The 19507-nt window shown below is 42.8% G+C and overlaps 1 protein-coding gene and 1 long non-coding RNA gene across 5 annotated transcripts in view; both read right to left on the reverse strand.

Moving 5' to 3' along the window:
* Nucleotides 1–5685, reverse strand: part of LOC143134820 (uncharacterized) — a 64311-nt gene extending 58626 nt beyond the window's left edge. For 2 of the 4 annotated variants that reach the window (XM_076295498.1, XM_076295497.1), the window contains exons 1-3: nucleotides 5029–5078; nucleotides 4885–4916; nucleotides 266–349 (exon numbers count right to left, since the gene is read on the reverse strand). Coding sequence is in view for 2 of the 4 variants with exons in the window: in XM_076295495.1 (XP_076151610.1) it covers nucleotides 4885–4916; nucleotides 5029–5203 (207 nt within the window). In the remaining 2 variants the exon portion in view is untranslated. Of the gene's footprint in view, nucleotides 1–265; nucleotides 350–4884; nucleotides 4917–5028 lie in introns of all 4 variants that reach the window. The other 2 variants (XM_076295495.1, XM_076295496.1) reach the window with 2 other exon arrangements.
* Nucleotides 5686–7354: 1669 nt separating this feature from the next.
* On the reverse strand, nucleotides 7355–15563 carry LOC143135401 (uncharacterized). The gene is made up of 3 exons (XR_012988935.1): nucleotides 15472–15563; nucleotides 8140–8449; nucleotides 7355–7992 (listed from the first exon to the last, which is right to left on the reverse strand). It is a non-coding gene; the product is annotated as an uncharacterized LOC143135401 (long non-coding RNA).
* Nucleotides 15564–19507: the final 3944 nt, after the last annotated feature.

Genomic DNA, 19507 nt, shown 5'->3' on the forward strand with positions numbered 1-19507 from the left:
TATTCTCTAACCTGTGCTGGGTACTACTATTACCTAGTTGGGTCTGGCCACAGCACCTCATCAACATTGCAGTTCCCTCACAAGTCTCATCCAAATGAGAATACGAAAAATAGACCTATTCTCTAATACCACCATGCTCTCAGACCTGTGCTGAGTACTACTATTACAACATGCTGAACCCCAACCTGCCTTTGCTAATTTTGTTTCTTTGGATAAAAGTGTCACCTAAATGCCAGTCACTTTACTTTTATTTGTAAATGTTTACCTGAGGAACGACTCCTCCATTGCTGCTAGGGTTTTTGAGTGGATCCAGAGAGGATGTGTCTACATCAAGGGTTTGCAGACAGATCTACAGGCACATGATGACAGGGTTGTGTTGGGTTATATGGAGGCAGAGATACCCATTAAAGGAGTAATAAGAGTGTTTTCCTGATTACTACATACTGGAAGTATATCTGGGGGTTCACCTCATCATAGGGCATAGATATATACACTAGATGTCGCCTTCTGCTTCTCAGCATGCGTCAACACCGCCGCCATCTTTGTACAGGGATCTGAAGTGCTAAACTAGTTCTCCTGTATTGTCAGCGTTACCTATTTAGCGACGTTTGGCCATCCCCAGCGATAGAAAACCTTTTTAGCGATTAGCGACAAATTTGGGAACTTCTCACAATGATGGCAGATCGGCTTCTTTGTTGTTGAAACGTAAGAAAATCACCTTTCTCATGGCTTTGTCATTTATGAATTCAGCTACATCTCGTTTGCCCATGGCACTGACCCATGATTATAAAAGTAACGACTGGCGTAGCCTATGTAGTAGCAGAGGTAAATGTTCTACAGATCTACAGCAACTTCTGGTGAGATTACAACTTACATGAGTAAACGAGACGAGGGGTATGTGGCCTCAACCAGAGCCTGTCTAGAAGAGCCTGTTTACTTTCATTGTATCGAACCTGGTTGCAGTTTACTCATTGTTCCTCTAGGGGCCGCCGCTAGCTAGTGCAGAATGAATGGGAGTCTATGGGGCTAGACGGGTAAAATGTATCTTTATTATCGTCTTAAGCTTAGTTTTCTCTAGACTCAACCATAAATACATGCCTGTCAGTTGGAACAACCCAAAAAACTAGATAATTGCTTGAGATTTTGACGATTTATGGTGATTTTATTTTCGCTAGATCTTTGCCCAGATTGACGCTAATGCATTATAGAGGAGTGGATCACTGAAGCAAGATGGCGTCTCGATTGACGCATTCGTTCCAATGAACAGCAGTAGTCAAGGCGACATCTAGTGTATATTAGGGGTGTAACGGTACACAGAAGTCACGGTTCGGTTCATACCTCGGTTCGGACATCACGGTTCGGTACGAGTTCGGTACAATGGAGGGAAAAGCAAAACAAATATGCAGAAAGCATTTTTTTTTTTGTACATGTCTCAGGCTGTACCACCTAGTGTCATACAGTCTCTTCCCTTAGCTATCTGAACAGCCTGAAGTGTGTAAGATGTAGTCTAAACAGTACAATAAGTACCCAGACTCCATCTGTAACTTGTAAACAAAATAAGACAATCAGCTATAAAACTGAAAATAGGCCTACAGCATCTCTTATTTCTGAAAGTGCAAATTACATAGAAAAATTATTTTTAAAAATCCACTTAAGCAAGACCTTCAACATCTGTGTTTAGTTGTATATGGAAGGGTCTACAATTTGCCTCAATATTTTTTTGTATTGTGTGTAAAGTAATAATCTAGCCTACTAACTGTGAAAATATCACAATATTTTGCCTTTTTAAAAAAAACGAAATTGCTCCTTTTATTTCATAAACAGACTACAACTAGAAGTCACGTGACTTTGCCCTTTGACGTTAACTCACCGTAGCATGGTTTGTTTATTAGCCTGGTTAGCGTTGTCACTTTATTTTGCTGTCTATGCACTTAACACTACCAGCTCCTCATGTGAGAAGTTACAAGTTACCCCAACATAAAGGTAATTACCACGCGATTTACATAGCTTTCTGTCATTACGAAATCATTTAATTTAAGCCATAGGTTTTGGCCCTATTTTTATGTGTATCCAAAGGCTGCTGAAGCGCAGGGTAAGTTTTTTTTCCCCTCGTTTCAGTGATTGGTAGCCTACATCATCTGGGTGATGGCTTCGAATATGTGTAGCATTTTTTCCACTCACATACCCAACAACTGCTGATCAACGCCGACACACAGTTTCATCTTATCCACCACTCTTTCGCCTGTACTAACGTTACTGTAACTGAAGTTCTCAAACTTACGATCTTAAAGAGACCAGCGGATCCTCTAACTCTTGTGGGTCTAACCTTAGTGCTGCTAATGACTGACGGACTCGACCGACGACCTGACAAAAAAAACATAGGCGCCAATCAGAGCTTCAGAGCTAAGGCGAGGCTAAAGATTGCGTTAGGTGTCGCTAAAGAACTCCCGTAACTCTCGCTACTTAACAGTAATTGCGCATGACATTAATTAATCCGCACACGAGTTTTATTTATTTTTATACCGTGTATTCTCCGTGTAAATTCATGCACCGAACCGTGACGCCCGTACCGTTTCGGTTCAATACGAATACATGAACCGTTACACCCCTAGTGTATATGTCTATGATCATAGGGACTCTCATCAGCTGCAGCTAGCTGTGTATCCTGCACAGTGCTGTATGTGGAGGCTGCTGGCTGTAGTACAGCGGTCCCCAACCACCGGGCCGCAGGACATTCCTAACTGGGCCGCAGGACATTCCTAACCGGGCCGTAGCCTACAACATGAGTTTTAAAAAAAAATGCATGCAAACTAAATTAAATTTAATTCGCAATAATGTCACGTTTTTACAAGGCATAGGCCTATATGCAGTTGTTTGATTGCACGCATGTTTGCATTTTGCAAGGTCTATTTTCTTACGTCTGTCTGTCCCGCCTTCAACACTTTTACATACAGTATTGCCTTCAGCGCTGCGCAGCCTCAGGTCAGCTAACTTCACTTGATCAGTTCTTGGCGAACGGTAGTGTCTCACGAAGTTAGCTAAACTGCTAGAATGAGCAACAAAAAAACAAGCATCTTTAGCAGGTCACTGGCCAGAGTGTTTGAGTTGCGAGAGCCGCTGCAGAGATTTCTTACAGAAAAAAAGTCACCGTTAGCTGCACATTTTAGTTATGAGGACTGGGTGTCAAAACTCGCTTACCTGTGTGACATATTAGGGTTGCTTAATGACCTCAACCTGTCACTCCAGGGGAGAATGACGACTGTCTTTAAACTGGCAGATAAAGTCGCTGCATTTAAAGTCAAGCTTGGGGACGACGAGTGGACCAGGGTGTATTTGATATGTTCCAAACAGTAGTGGGGGTTTTAGGAGAGACTAAGGCAGGGCCCTTTCTCTCGCAGCTGGTGCGCGATCACCTTGTTGCGCTTTCAAATGAGTTTGAGCGTTACTTCCCATCCTCCAAAGATCCACGGCAAACCAATGAGTGGGTCCGCAACCCATTTGTCAATATCCCGAATAGTCCTAACTTGTCAGCGCAGGAGGAAGAGCAGTTGATCGAAATTGCAAATGACGGTGGTCTTAAGAGTGTGTATAAGGAAACCCCTCTGGCGGGTTTTTGGATCAAAACCAAAGCAGAATATTCCGAGATAGCCGTAAAAGCGCTGAAAACGTTTCCCACCACGTATCTATGCGAGGCCGGGTTTTCGGCAATGACTGCAACTAAGTAGCCTAATGGGTTTCATTGATAAACCAGTCTTAAACTCTCGACAAAATGCAGTCTAGGGTCTTTTTGCGAATGTACCTGAGTGAAACTTTCGTTCAAAGGAGAAGTTCGGTGTGATATTGACTATGTGTTGCAACATGATACCGAGTGTGAACTTTTGTCTCATAGCTCATCTCGGCTTGTCCCCTGCACTCCGAAATCTGGCGCAGGATGTCCTACAACCAGTAGCCTCCACATACAGTGGGCAGTGCTTCGACTCTAAAAAAATTCCGTCGAAATGCATGGATTCCAGTTGCTTCCAGTAGCAGCAACTGGAATTCATGCATTTCCACTGAATTATTTTTGGAATCTGATTCCTTATCATACCTGTTCATTCGTACTCGTTGTTCAACTTATCATGACTAAATTCAAGATGCCGGCAAACGGTAAACTTCCTGAAGGTACTGTCTGTATTTCGTCTTGTAAATAAACTACCAGTGCTTTGTCAAAGTTTTCGATGTCTCGTTTTAAATATCAGGGCCCTCGGAAGTCTACCAATGAAGTGTGGAGCTACTTTGAGCCTCGTAAATCGTGTAATACAGTGATTTATTTGCAGGGCTAGGCCAATGCCCGAGGCACCCCCATCGAAAACCTGTTGGTAGCATCGGCAAACTAGCGCCAGATTTCGAAATGCAGGGGAAAAGCCGAGATGAACTATGAGACAAAAGTTCACACTCGGTATCATGTTTCAACACACTTTAGGTCATGTCTTTAGTTCTGCTCACTACCATCTTGCCAGTCAAGAAGTGAGTTGTCCAAAAGCTCTCTTTTTAATAAACTCTGTGTACACAAACAATGTTCTGAATGCTCGAGTTCATGTGTAGAGACACTGGTAATACTTCAATCAAAGTTTCATGTGGTGTCGATTTTGATGTGATCATTATTCAAAATAGTAGTGCCCCTACGACTCCAATTCAAAGGCAATTTGACTCGAAAACGACAATACAGTCAAGCTTAAAAGTGCCGCTTCCGACCTAATTATGTCCTTGAATGAAAGTTTGACTCGAGTACATTCACAGAAACACCCTAGGTTGCTTTTTTGTGAGAGGTGCCGGGAGCAGGTCTTTATCGTAGAAATATAATTTGTGGCCGTGAGAAGATGAGGGAGGAAAAGTTCTGCTTACTGTGACCTCAGCGTATTCTGCTTGAGTTGGACCTGTAAGTACATGATGAATATCACTTCTCTTTCAAAACCCCAATGAAGGTTATATGTTATATGATGCTACAAATGCCTCTGTGCCTGTAGAGATGTAGAAATGTCTCTTTACCTGTTGCTGTTCCTGTTGCACCATCTCGATACACATATACTGTTGCAACACCAGCAACGAGGAATATTGCAATCACTATGATCACATCGATCACAATCAATCTCATGGAGGGAGTTGCTGAGGGTGTAGAAGGGAAGAGAATAGAAATGTCATTGCCTTCATTATTCTGCAGCATGGCTGTATGCACACTGTACAAATATATACAATACTTTACGTATTTTTATTACACGGCTCTTCACAAGGCAAGTAGAACGCTCCATTGACTTGAATGGGATTTACCAAAGTTCTAGCGGTCATTATTTCAAAAGAAAGGACCTCAGAAAAAAATAATGACCGCTGTCAATGGTAACAGAGTTTGTGCTTCTAATACAGGAACTTCATTCAAACTGGAACTTCATTCAAAAGTAAAAGCAGACGGTTGATCAGCTGTGTTCTAAAGAATGTTTGATTCAAGTTCAGTGTGTGTTGTTGCGAACTATTTGTTTCAGCAAATGCCACGATGAACGGTAACAAATAGGCTAGGATATGTAGGCTAAAGTCATATCGTTGGGAGTTTATTATTTAGTTTTGGCAAGTAGCCGTGTAATAAGCGGGATAATGTATAGAACGGCGGTCATTATTGGGAAAATAAGTCCCTTCAGGTCGGAACAAGACCCCTCCACTGCGCATCGGGGTCCGGTTCGCCCTGTCGGGACTTATTATGACCGCCGCACAGCGAAGCGGCGGTCATATAGGTTTAGTCAGATTTTTTTTTTTTTTTTTTTTTTTTTTTTTTTTTTTTTTTTCGCATGCCCAAATTTCTGTCAATGATTCCCGGGACACTGAAAGACCGGGGTACACGAAACTTGGTGGGCATGTAACCCCACATGGATAGCATGGAACCATCGTTTTTCGTTTTGATCTGTAGCCCCCCCGCTGGACTGGACCCCCGAAACGAGGGTAGGGCAGACACAGTTTTCTGTGAATATCTCGAAAACCGTAGGGTTTAGGAGGACCATTTTTTTTTGTATGTTGATCTCAAGGGGCCATGTCAACCCATTCCATAACGACTCATTTCATGTATAGCGCCACCTAGTTAAACACAAAAAAGTAAAAATGAGGTGTTGTAATTGAAGGTATCTGTGACCTAACAAAGTCAAAACTGTACAAAATTGGAAGTGTAGGATCATTATGACACCCTCTGTATGCACGCCAAGTTTCGTGGAATTCCGTTCATGGGGGGCCACACAATAAATTTATTTATGTTACTATACACCAACTGGCCTGTAGGTGGCCGGAGACAGTTTTCTGTGAATATCTCGATAACCGTAGGGCCTAGGAGGTCCACCTTTTTTATGTATGTTGGTCTTAAGGGGGCATGTCAACCCCATCCCATTACCACTTATTTCATGTATAGCGCCACCTAGTTAAAAATTAAAAAGCAAAAAATTAGGTGTTTTCATCACAATATCTCTGGCTGACAAGGTCAAAACTGCACGAAATTAAAAGTGTAGGATCATTATGACACCCTCCGAATGCATGCCAAGTTTTGTGTACTTTCGTTCATGGGGGGCCTTACAATAAAATAATTTATGTGTACATTTAGTGACGTACACCAACAAGGATTCCCGGGACACTGAAAGACCGGGGTACACAAAACTTGGTGGGCATGTACCCCCACATGGATAGCATGGAACCGTAATTTTTCGTTTTGATCTGTAGCCCCCCCACTGGACTGGACCCCCCGAAAGGAGGGTAGGGCAGACACAGTTCTCTGTGAATATCTTGAGAACTGTAGGGCCTAGGATGACCATTTTTTTCCGTATGTTTGCCTCCAGGGGTCATGTTAACCCATTTCATGTGCACACATGTGCACAAACAGATACACACACACACACACACACACACATACATTCACAGTAATCATACGTATGACACATACTCACACAGTAGACATATGTACGCTTGCATGCACAGGCACATACGCAGGCATACACACAAGCACACACACACACACACACACACACACACGCATAACATAAACATGTACATGCACACATGCACACAATTCAAGAATTTCTCAGAATTATGAACAGGCAAGATGGAGGTGGGGTTGTATAAAATGAATTTTACATGTGAAATCTATGAACTAATCATGTTTTGGTACTTGTTGTCTAGCAGATACCAGTGAGAATTGAGTGTGGATAATGCAATTTAGTGAGACAGTTAGAATCATATAGGCCTTTCAGCGTGATTTATTTTTGTGGAAAAAATGTGCTGGACTGGGCGGCGGTCATATTTTGTACCGCTCTGCGGTACATCTAGTTTTCCCAATAATGACCGGCGTTCTATACATTATCGCTTACATATTCTCATCGTGATTTAATTAGAATAATTAAGTAATAAGTAAATCCTGCTGATTTCCTTTTCTCCAGCCCTGATACACAACATCCTTTTCTTCTTCCTCATCATCATTATGATCTTTGTTATAACCACATAATCATTCTTACAAATATGCAGTGGGAAGAACACTTTTTTCCAATCATTTTGTTGTCCCAAGACTTTCACATTGTTTTGAACAATCAACTTTATGAACAAACTAAAATGTATTTTGAACAACTCTGCTCAGCTCTGTCTTCAGCTCACTGCCCCAGATGATGTGATTGCCATGGTTACACAGATGAACCCTGTGTCTGAACCTCTCCATCTCTTTCTTACCTGCATCTCTTGAACACATAGATTCCATTTTCAAGATGGCATGTTCCCAGCTGACTGGGTTACTATAGTTACAGATGATAACACCTCCTCTGACAGAGAGGGTGAGGGTGGAGTCATTGGACACTTCTTCCTCTGGAGAGCAGGTGCTGCTGCTACAGGTGGAGGTCAGAGAGAGGTCATGACCTCTACAGGTCACGGCCATGTTACAGGAGTCATTGTTGGACCACTTGCTGGAGACAACAGGCATGACAGGGGCCTCCACTGGATCTGAAACACACAGACACACACACACACAGACACACACACACACACACACAAACACCCACACACACACATTGCACCTTATGATAGAGCTGGAGAGTGATCAAATGTATTTTTGTTATTATTATTTAACACAGCATCAGTCACACTTACCCAGAACAGAGAGTCTGAACTCAGCCTGAACTTCTGTCTCTCCAGCACTGATCTCTCCTCTGTAGAGTCAACTGTCATTCTTTTGCAGGTTCTTCAGCTCCAGAGAAGGTCTCATTATTAAACTCCACTCTGCCTTTATGGGTGAATACTGTAACAGTACCTTTGTGGGGAATATATTTTATTATTTTAACTTGGCCAAAGTACTACTGTATGAAATCTATACTCTCCCTCTCCAGCTGCTGTTGTTGCTGGAACTCCAGAGTGACAGATCCCCCAGTTTGGCTGAACACAGAGGACACAGGAGACCCAGCTGTGAAGAGACAGAGGTTGTGTTCAGTTAAATTAAACATAAACAGTGGTGCACAACATAATCTGTGGCGCACTAAACACTATTGTTAGCGCAGGCACAGCTGAGCAGGTCATTATTTGCTTGCTTTTTGAAGAACCCATGGGCGTAGATTTGCGTGGGGTCCGAAGGACGTGTCCACACCAATATCAAATAATGACTGAATTGTCCCCACCAATATTCAGGTTGAAACTTGCGGTACACAAAGGGTTAAATAATTTCCCACTTCAGTACCGCCACCCAAAATACGTCTTTGAGACAGGTCTGTTTTTTGATTGTCTTAGCTCCTGGCGAGAGTCAGGTTAGCTCCCTGTAGCCTATGCTGTCGATTAGAAGTTTGGCACACTTTTGCACAAGTTTGGCTGCAAAGATCTTAGCTCTACAATCTTTGCTTGGCTGTCGATTCGAGGATGTCGGGCAAGAAAAGAATGGTGGAGGACATCAGAAGCTATTTCAATAAAACAAAGTGTAGGCCTACGTCATATTATGCGCTTGTTCAAGGCATAGAAATGCCAGAAACTTCGCTTTTTGGTACACATTTTAGTTGACAGTGCTAGCCTATGTGTATAGCCTATTAAATGGACGTTTGAATCGACCAAATACCAGCTAGTTCAGCTATATCGCGATATCACATTTGTGTAGCCTAGGCTACTATAACAATGGTTACTAAGGAAAGGAAATGCATGCTTTTAACCAGCAATGCTATAAATGTTTGCTGAAATAAATGAAAATGGCAAAAACACGAGGATGTCAGTGAAAACAAATACATTTCCAGAGCATTAATGCAAAACATCGTTTCCAACCGTTTTCTCACTCATAATGGCAATCGATTTGTTACTTTGTCAGATGACAAAAAAAGCAACCCAGCCACTCCCTTTATCAGACAGCGGTGGTGTGGCAGGGTCACTCATAGCAGCAGTTGAAGTTGAATAAGGACATGGTGGTTAATTGATTTTTTAGTATTAGCTAGTTATAGGCTAGTTATAGACCTTGTGAATACTACTGTTCTCTTTCAAGCATTCGTTCGGTATCTCACATATGGGGTACGCCTCCCCGCTTATCCCTCAGAAGCACTTTCTCACTACGCCAGCCATGATTGGCTGGCCACGTCTGACGCAAGGCGCACAAAGGCGGTCCCCTATATATCCCACAGCCCGTGTGCCGTATCGTCATTCAACTACCTCTTCTCGCTCAGAAGCAAACAATGTTGATACTGCAAGGGCCTATGCTAACTGTCCACAGAGTCGGGCTCACAACTCGCTCGCCGGGCGCTGGTCCCTATTCGATAGTATTCGACAGATAGGCTTGTCTCCAAACAACTATAATAACCAGCCTGTCCCCAAACAGTGGTTACCCTCAGTCGAGCTTGCTAGTCTCCAAACTAGAGTTCGCTGAACTAGCTTCTAAGCTGCCGGCTAGTTTGTCCCAAACATTAGCCATAGCATTCCCTCCGTTAGCTCTAATACCCCCCACCCTAGCCAGGGTGAGGGACGAGAACTTCACGGTCATTCTGGTAGCTCCGAATTGGCCTCAAAAACACTGGTTAGCGGAGATAACACAGATGCTTTACGCACACCCGAGGCCGCTACCATTGTGCAGAGAGCGCCTGGCCCTCTGGGCTTGGCCCGTGAGGGGTTTAATTTGACGTCTTGTGGTCTACCTGAAAATTGTATCATGACTATTCAAAGTGCAAGAGCTCCATCCACGCGTACTTTGTATGATGCTAAGTGGCGTGTATTTGAAGAATGGAGCACTTCTACTGGTGAAGTGCCCTTTCAGTGTTCTGTAGGGATTGTGTTAACGTTCCTACAAATTCCTTGACAAGGGAAAAGCGTTCTCCACGATTAAAGTATATCTGGCCGCTATATCTGCGTGTCATGTGGGTTTAAACGGTAAGACAGTAGGACAGCATCCCCTGGTCTGTCGTTTCATGAGCGGAGCGCGCCGCTTACGGGTGACTAAATCATTGTCTCCCGGATGGGATTTGCCACTGGTGTTGGAAGCTTTATCAGTTCGAACCCTTATTGGAGGTGGATGTGAAAATGCTTTCATTTAAGACAGCACTGCTCTTGCCGTTGGTTTCAGCCAAGCGAGTTGGTGATTTACACGCCTTATCGGTGCATCCATCATGTCTGCAGTTTGGCCCAGGAGATTCTAAAGTCTCATTACGACCGAACCCGGCATACATTCCTAAGGTCATGGACTCGTCCTACTCGTGCCTTCCCTTAGAGCTTAGTGCCTTCTGTCCACCACCGTTCGACTTCGGAGGAACAGAGGCGGCTGCATATGTTGTGTCCTGTGCGCACTCATCCACCACAGAGCCGCCTCCGAGGCACACACACAGTCATTTCCGTAAATAGAGACAACCTGCCCTGCTGGCGTTAGTTTGAGCTGACTTAGCAAAGTAGCAGGTAGTGGTAAAGTAGATTGTGAACAATCATGGTTATAACATGCATTGTGAAGGGTTGTGATAACAAGCAGAAGTATTATAGTGATTTCATGTTTCATAGAATTCCGCTTCGCTGCAAACGGTGGATAGGATCTACAATTAGGTGTTAATCAGGGGTGAAAGTAGTTTTTATTTCTTGGTGGTACTATGATATAGAGTTATAATGTGCGCGCAAAGCGCGCGCCGAAAATTTCACTTAGCCTAATTATTTATTATTTATTTGTTTGTTTATTTACTGTATTATAGTCTAAGCATTCACTAGGACTTCTTATCACTCTAGTATCACTAGATATCTTTAACCCACCTGTATCTGTTTTTGATTATGAATAAATTGCAAACACTTAATTTCAACATTTATTTATTTATTTAGCCTAGTTACTCTGCTCGCTCCCACTTCCAATCGTTTTTTTATATAGGCTACTGTATATCATGAAACACGTTTCTTTGAGTCATGCCTTTTTATTTGGGAGACTGCAACATACTGTAGCGTTTCACTATCATGAACTGGTTTATTGTCACAAAGCACACAATGCAGCATATAACACAGCGGGCCGTGTCAGGCCCAGAACCGAAAGAGGCAGAACTTTCTCGAACAGTAGCCTATATTGTCCAGGGGTCCCGCCCCCCTCTCGCCAGGCTGCCAACCATGAGCGTGCCCGGGGTTATGCATAGCGCGGGCACTCCCTGATTGACAGCCGGTCGCTACAATACTTCTGTCCGCTAAAACACTTTCATTATTGCTGCGCAAGATCTGGTTAAGCCGTACACACGCTGTCTGTCTCTTGTCTCTCCAGCGAAACACTGCACACATAAAACCAGAATAGGCTATTGAAACATCAACATATTTTTCTTTAGCCTGTATGTTTTTTTATTTATTTCGGAGACTTTCCAAGAAACGTCCGTCTGCTAAAACACTTTGGATACCAGTGCACGTTGGCGCAATTAGGCTACTGTACGCGCGCTATAGCTTGCTCGTTGTCTGTCCAGCTGCACGGGAGGTTTAGACACAATTCAGATACAGTTCAGAACGATGTATATGAAATATATTTTGGGGGAAACGTGTTGCTTCTGGTAATTTGACGTTAGCAGTTGTGTTGTCATGCTGAAAGTGCAATATTTTTCAGAGACAGTATAGTTTTCTTTCCTCTCCAAATATTTTAGTGGTACTCCGTACCGGCCAGTACCGGCTTACTTTCACCCCTGGTGTTAATTAATATTACTACGCTAGGTCGAAGTACTCCCAAGTGCTATTGCGGCACACATTGTAGTTCTCCTGTTTATTCGCTTGGAAAATTGCCACGTTTCATGTTGTGTGACCTTACACATTTTTATCAACTACTCTTGCAACTGTATTTAAGTAGGGAAAATGTGGATGTTTTTGATTACTGCTATCTTCCTCCCTCTATGGCTATGTCTGAGCCCGCTAGCATAGCAACATGCTAAACATTCGCGCCGCGCACCAGAGCGTTTCAGTGCACGTACCGACATGGGAGAGGTATGACTCAACTCGTGAAAGTTAAGGTAAGAACATATACAGTATTACTACTGACATTGGGTGGCGTGTTCCTTTAAGGGTCTGGCCACGAATAATGAAAATGGCCCAACAGAAAGAAGCCTACAAAGCCAAACCCCTCCCCCACATCGGACAGTCAGACCACATTAGCATCCTGCTGCTGCCCCGATACAGACAAAGAGCAAAAGTCACCAAACCAGTTCTGAAGGAGGTGAGAGTGTGGCCGGAGGTGGCCGTCTCACAACTTCAGGACTGCTTTGAAACAACAGACTGGGATATTTTCAAAACAGCTGCCACCCACAACCACCACATTGACATTGAGGAATACACAGACACTGTGACCTCCTACATCACCAAATGCATCAATGATGTTACAGAAATAAAACACATCACCACTCGGGCCAACCAGAAGCCATGGCTGACAGGAGACGTCCACAGACTGCTGAGGGCCAGAGACAAAGCCTTCAGAGCTGGAGATGTAGCTGGCCTAAGAACAGCGAGGGCTAACCTGTCCCAGGGCATCAGGAAGGCAAAAAAGGATTACACAGACAAAATAACAACACACTTCAAAGACAGCAGAGATGCACAGAGCCTGTGGCAGGGCATACAGGCCATCACTGACTACAAGCCTGCGCCACGGAGCTGTGAGAACAACACCTCTCTGCTAAATGACCTGAACAGTTTTTCTAACACATGACTGTACAACCACTCACAGCTCCAACCATCTGGTGAAGTTTGTGGACGACACAACACTGGTGGGCCTCATCACTAAGGGCGATGAGGCTCACTACAGAGAAGAAGTAGACCTGCTGGCTAAATGGGGCAAAGACAACAACCTCCTGCTGAATGTCAGCAAGACCAAGGAGATTGTTGTCAACTTTCAGAGAGGCCACAAACAACTGCCACCACTGTCCATCGACGGAGATGCTGTGGAGAGAGTGAGCAGCACAACATTTCTGGGGGTGCACATCAGCGACGACCTCTCCTGGACCACCAACACAGCATTACTGGCGAAGAAAGCCCAGCAGCGCCTCTACTTCTTGCGCAAATTGAAGAAGGCAAGTGCCACGCCTCCCGTCATGACTACATTCTACAGAGGGACCATCGAGAGCATCGTGTCTAGCAGCATCACAGTGTGGGGCGGAAGCTGCACAGATCAGAACAGGAAGACCCTCCAGCGCATTGTTAACACAGCTAAGAGGATCATTGGAGCACCACTCCCCTCCGTGCAGGACATTTACACCACCTGCCTCACCCGCAAAGCACTAATAATTGTCAAGGACACAACCCACCCTGCACACGAACTGTTCAGCCTCCTGCCCTCTGGAAAGAGGTACAGGAGCCTCCGCTCCCGCACCACCAGACTTGCAAGTAGCTTCATCCACCAAGCAATCAGGATGCTGAACACTCTATCCACTCTCCCATCACTGACAGCCCCCCACACCCACCAGCCAGCCAGGAACCTAGGATCCTGTCTACCCTAACCCCCCCCCCAACACCGCCCTGTGGAACTGCACTGTGACTGTGCAGCCTAACGTGTTGCTGCTTCACATCAAGCCTGATATACTTGAAATTACTGCATATCAATGTAAATATACGGGTCACACAAGCACAAGTTTAAACTTCATGTAACTGTTATCAATGTTATTTATCACTCTGCCACTCTGTCAGAAGGTTAAGCTAAGACTATGTAAATATACAACACAACTACCTCTATTTTTTTTATATATGTCTTATATTTCTATCTTTTGATATATGTTCTATATTTCAGTCTCGCACTTTAATTTAATTTAATGTTTTCAATTCTTTGTATGACCAGTGCATGTAAAGAAATTGACAATAAAAGCCGACTTGACTTGACTTGAACTCAAGGGAAGGCACCAAGCATGCATTTGAAAATCTCACTGCACGCAATTGGATAACACTACGACTAATGATTACTGACTGATTCCGGACTTCGACGCAATTGGATAACACTACAACCAATGTTTACTGACTGATTCGTTGCAGCGTATTTCACCTATGAAGACTTTTAGTGGCATTTTCCTGTGTGCATGTAATTAGGACCAGAGTACCAGGGATGCATGCTGTTATGAGTCAGCATTTCGCCATAATTTGTCAGGATGGGTTCTCATCTAAAGAGGTTAACTTGACACTCCTCTATATAATATGGATATGCGTTGAAATGATACAGCAAAGGTATCAAAAATGTAAAGTGTCAATTTCAACACTTTCATACCATAACTCACATAAACCTTTTTACAGACACCTTTAATACAAGTCTGAGAGAGTAGCATCAAGAGCCGCATCTGGAACTGAGTTCCCCAGATTTTGCACTACGCATGTCCAGCATGATAACACTTATGAACAATGAAACACATCAAATAATAGACAAACCAGTTGACAGATGAAATACTTTTGATGATGATTTGTAAAGTCACACTACTTTGTACTACATGTACTACATTGTACTTCATGTAGGCCCACTGCCTATCTGAGTCTGCCACCCCGGTATAAGGGTATAATGAACACTAGATTACGAGCACTATGAGGGTATATCCCTCATGAACACTAGATTACGAGCACTATGAGGGTATATCCCTCATGAACACTAGATTACGAGCACTATGAGGGTATATCCCTTATGAACACTAGATTACGAGCACTATGAGGGTATATCCCTCATGAACACTAGATTAAGAGCACTACTAATGCAAATTCATTGCAGAAGTAGACATCTAATCTCTAAGAATGATTGAAGTTGACAAGGTCTATACATCACAGATGTAGGAACAGTCCAAACAAGTCCAGATATTAAAACAACTAACCTGTCTGTAGGATAGATATTAGATACAACTAACCTGTCTGTAGGATGTAGATATTAGAACAACTAACCTGTCTGTAGGATGTATATATTAGAACAACTAACCTGTCTGATAAATACTAGAACAACTAACCTGTCTGTATAGGATGTAGATATTAGAACAACTAACCTGTCTGTATGTAGATATTAGAACAACTAACCTGTCTGCAGGATGTAGATCACAAGAAATAGCAAAGCAGAGAGATGTATCTCCATTTTACTGAGAAACAATGAGTGTGCTTGATTCAAAAAGAGGGAACATTATACTGAAACTAACAGAAAATGTCATGGCCTATGGCCAACTACATGAGGAAGAGATGCTAGTTTTGGTCAAATGGGGTCCCAAGTTAATCTGCCAGAAATAGTACAGCACAGCATAGACACCAACCACATCCCTACTGAAAAAACAGCTAGAAACCAGCTTATACAGGTATACTGGTTTTAGCTGGTCTTTGCTGGTGTGACCAGCCTGTCGTGTAGGATACAGCTGGTGTGAGATGGTCATGCTGGTGACCAGCCTGCTAAGCTTGACATTGTTGGTGTAAGATGGTCATGCTGTTTTGCTAGAATGATCAACATAAGCTGGCATGGCCAGTTAAATCAGCAATGTAGACCAGCAACACCAGCTAAATTACTATCGTAAGCTGGGTAAACCAGCTGAAGGTATGTTTTCGCAACAGTTTTGCTGGTCTAGCAGCTCAACCATCATAGGGTGGTCAAACAAGCTGGTTAACAAGTTGCTCAACCAGCAAACCACCTTAAGCTGATCAGGCTGTTTTTTTTTTTCAGCAGAGATGTCAATACGTGGAGGAACAGTCTCAAACACAGAATCTGCAGAGAGAGAATAGACCAGCTAACAACACCTTGAGAGGCAGAGACCTGTGGTCAATTACCCTAGATAGAAAGAAAACTCCACAGACATGAACTTGATCAGCAGATGGAAGCATGAAGTGTTCTAAAATCTCCTGTCAGAAGGCTTCATTGACTGGAAACATCAAACTGGACATCAAGCAACTTGGATTCCATGATTCTCCACTCTTCCTCCAGAATTTGGACCTTGATTGGACCCTGATATCCAAATGTAATGATACATTTGTTCTTATGTGAAAAGAGGAGGACACCCACTGTTGATGACGCACCCTTGGTTCAGTTCAAAACTGGTGGAAACGCGGGCTGGTTGACTAGATAGCACCACGGTTAAAATAATTCTGAATGGAACCGGTTCAAGAATGGGTTCGTTGTCTGAAGGAAAATGCTTAATGAGTGTCTTCTGGACAACTATAAAGTCAGCTGTCTTTCCCATAATTGTGATTGTGTTTACTGAACAAGACTAAGAAATTAAAGGCTCAGGAAACCGACATTTCTGTATGATAACATAATTTATTGTAATATTTTGAGAAACCAATTTTGGGGTTTTCATGAGCTGCAACCTGTAATCATCAAGATAAAAAAATTGAAATTGAATTGGCTTGAAATATTTTCACTTTATATGTCATGAATCTAGAATATGAAAGATTCACCTTTTGAAATAAATAAGAAAGGAGAAATTGACTTTTACACGATATTCAACATTTTTCTCATGGGTGTATTTATTAGTGAGTGTGTGTGTGTGTGTGTGTGTGTGTACTGTATGTGTGCACTGTACTTGTTCGATTGGTCTGGCTTGTCTGAGCTTGATGGTGGCGGATAAAAGCACTAAACACGTGCACAGACAATCACACTCACTCACACACACACACGTGCGCTTACACACAGAAACGCACACACACACACACTAACACTACACACACACACAACATCAAAAGTCTATTCCAGTCATCAGTCTGAGGAGGATACAAGGATACAAGGAAGTTTATTGTCACATGCATATAGTTACTGGAAGTAAGAAATGCAGTGAAATTATGTCTGGTGTCAGCCTATTTGTGCATTTGGATCTTGAACTGAGCTATGATCTTTCTCTTTCTATTCCCCTCATGTTTCACTTCCTAAGCCTCCGTAAGCATCACAGTTCCCTCTGAGAAAATGAGAGGACATCAAGCTAGTGGGGGCAAGATGAAGCTTTATGAAGCCTTGAAGCTCTCCAGCCAGATGTGTTCAAAAGGGATTAACTCCTCAAGACTTTAAATGCACTCTGGGCAGGGATGGATTACTGCACGAGCCTACCGGGCCCAGGCCCAGGGGCCCAAGGGGTCAGGGGGCCCTGAAGCCCAAGCCTTTGCATGGAATCATTGCCTCAATATCAACACATCAGGATGAAGGCTATGAATCTGATTTAATTAAAGTATTGGCCATCCCCAATGCACCAGGATACAGGAAATCACATCAAACAAATTAAAAAAATTCTGGGGGAGGACCCCCAACCCCCCCCCCCCTCACACATATTAGTGGGGGGTCCTTAATACATCTGGGCCCAGGGGCCCGAAAGTTCATAATCCGTCCATGACTCTGGGGACACCAAGGAGGTTGACGGCAATATGATGCAACAAAAGATCTCCATACAGTGATGTATCGTGATGTCATAAAAGTGCAATGAAGATCAATGTAGCACTGATAAGTTATACAAACTTAATTTATTGAAAGCCTTGATATTAACAGTACACACCAACACACATAGCTGAGGTAAAGTGTGTGGTCAGAATAAACACTGCTGCTTTACAACTGGTGAACCTCAACATGGGAGCCCAGAGGTAAGCAGCGCTGCCCAACAGTTTTGTCTTTGTCTCTACTGATCTCAGCTGGGCTTCAATGGACTGAGACAATAGCCTGGGCTACAAAATAGGCTAGACAAAGAAGATAGATTGCAATTCCAGATCTGAAGTATGCATGTGTGTCCATTCAGATGACTGTCTGTACAGCAGTGCTGACCTCAAGGGAAGGGCTAGCCATAACCATGATATGTCACATGATGAAATGGCTGGAAAGATGAGTGAGCAGAGTGCATGCAGAGCATGAAATGTGAGGGCCATTATGGTTATTTTTATGGTATTTAGCAGACACTTTTGTCCAAAGTGACAAATAACAATAATACAATAGTAACATTTGTATTATTTATATTTACGTTTGTATAATAATACAAAATAATATGTTAGATTAGGGAATTTACTCTTTCTTGGTCACTTCTATCTGAAATAAAGTACAGTATTATTTAGCAGACATGAAGTTTTAGAACCACAGTAGGATAAGGTAGCCTACCTCCTGTGTGACTCTTCTTTGCAGTCTCTTCAACCACCAGCAGATGGCAGCACTGCACACAGCCACAATCAGAGCACCTCCAGCAATCCTGTTCCACACAGACACTGATCCTGATTCTGGGACAGATCAGATCAACAGCATTTTATCTATGAACTAGAATTTTACTTGTGCAATGACAATACAAATAGGATGCATCCTCATGTATGCCTACACATAAAACGTTAAAACCATGTCCTTAAAATCATTTGGAAATGTTGTGTTTAAATGACAGCTTGTGTAGACAAAATGCATCTGACCACCTCAAATTTAGAGGTTATAACAAATTCTCTCCAATTATTACCTTCTGGGCTATTCAACTTCATTAACAAGTGGGCCAGACAGGGAAACCACTGGGTCATCGTGGGCCACCCAAAATAGTGTTAAACAAAATGAATAAAGACACAAAAAAGCACAACAGGAAAATAAAACTAAAATAATATGTACATATATATAGCATATATAATTACATTCCACACTTCATTTAAAAGCCATTGATAGCATATGATCTTTTAACTTGGCTTTAAAAGCACCAATAGTTGGTGTGGATCTAATGTGAAAAGGCAGGTTGTTCCACAACTTAGGCCCAGCTACTGAAAAAGCCCGTTTTTTTAGATGACTCTGAGGTACTGAGAGCAGTAGTTTATCTGAGGACCTCAGAGTTCTGGGAGGACAGTGAAAGTGTACAAGCTCACTTAAGTATTGGGGAGCATGCTCATTTAAAGCTTTAAAGACAAAAAGAAGAATTTTGTAATCTACTCTAAAGTAGAGTAAAGTGAATAAATTTCACTGGTAATCAGGAATTTCAAAACTGGAGAAATATGTTGTGTCTTTTTAGACTTGGTGAGCAGCCTTTTAGCTGCATTTTGCACCATCTGAAGTCGGGATAGAGTGGACTGAGTGACACCAAAATAAAGAGTTACAGTAGTCCAGGCGGGATGAAATAAAGGCATGAATCAATATTTCAAA

This window comes from Alosa pseudoharengus, unplaced genomic scaffold (assembly GCF_046254945.1).
Source record: "Alosa pseudoharengus isolate Yale_2024_CS ecotype anadromous, Long Island Sound unplaced genomic scaffold, YU_APseudo_1.1 YU_APseudo_1.1_scf_2, whole genome shotgun sequence".
Taxonomy (NCBI): domain Eukaryota; kingdom Metazoa; phylum Chordata; class Actinopteri; order Clupeiformes; family Clupeidae; genus Alosa; species Alosa pseudoharengus.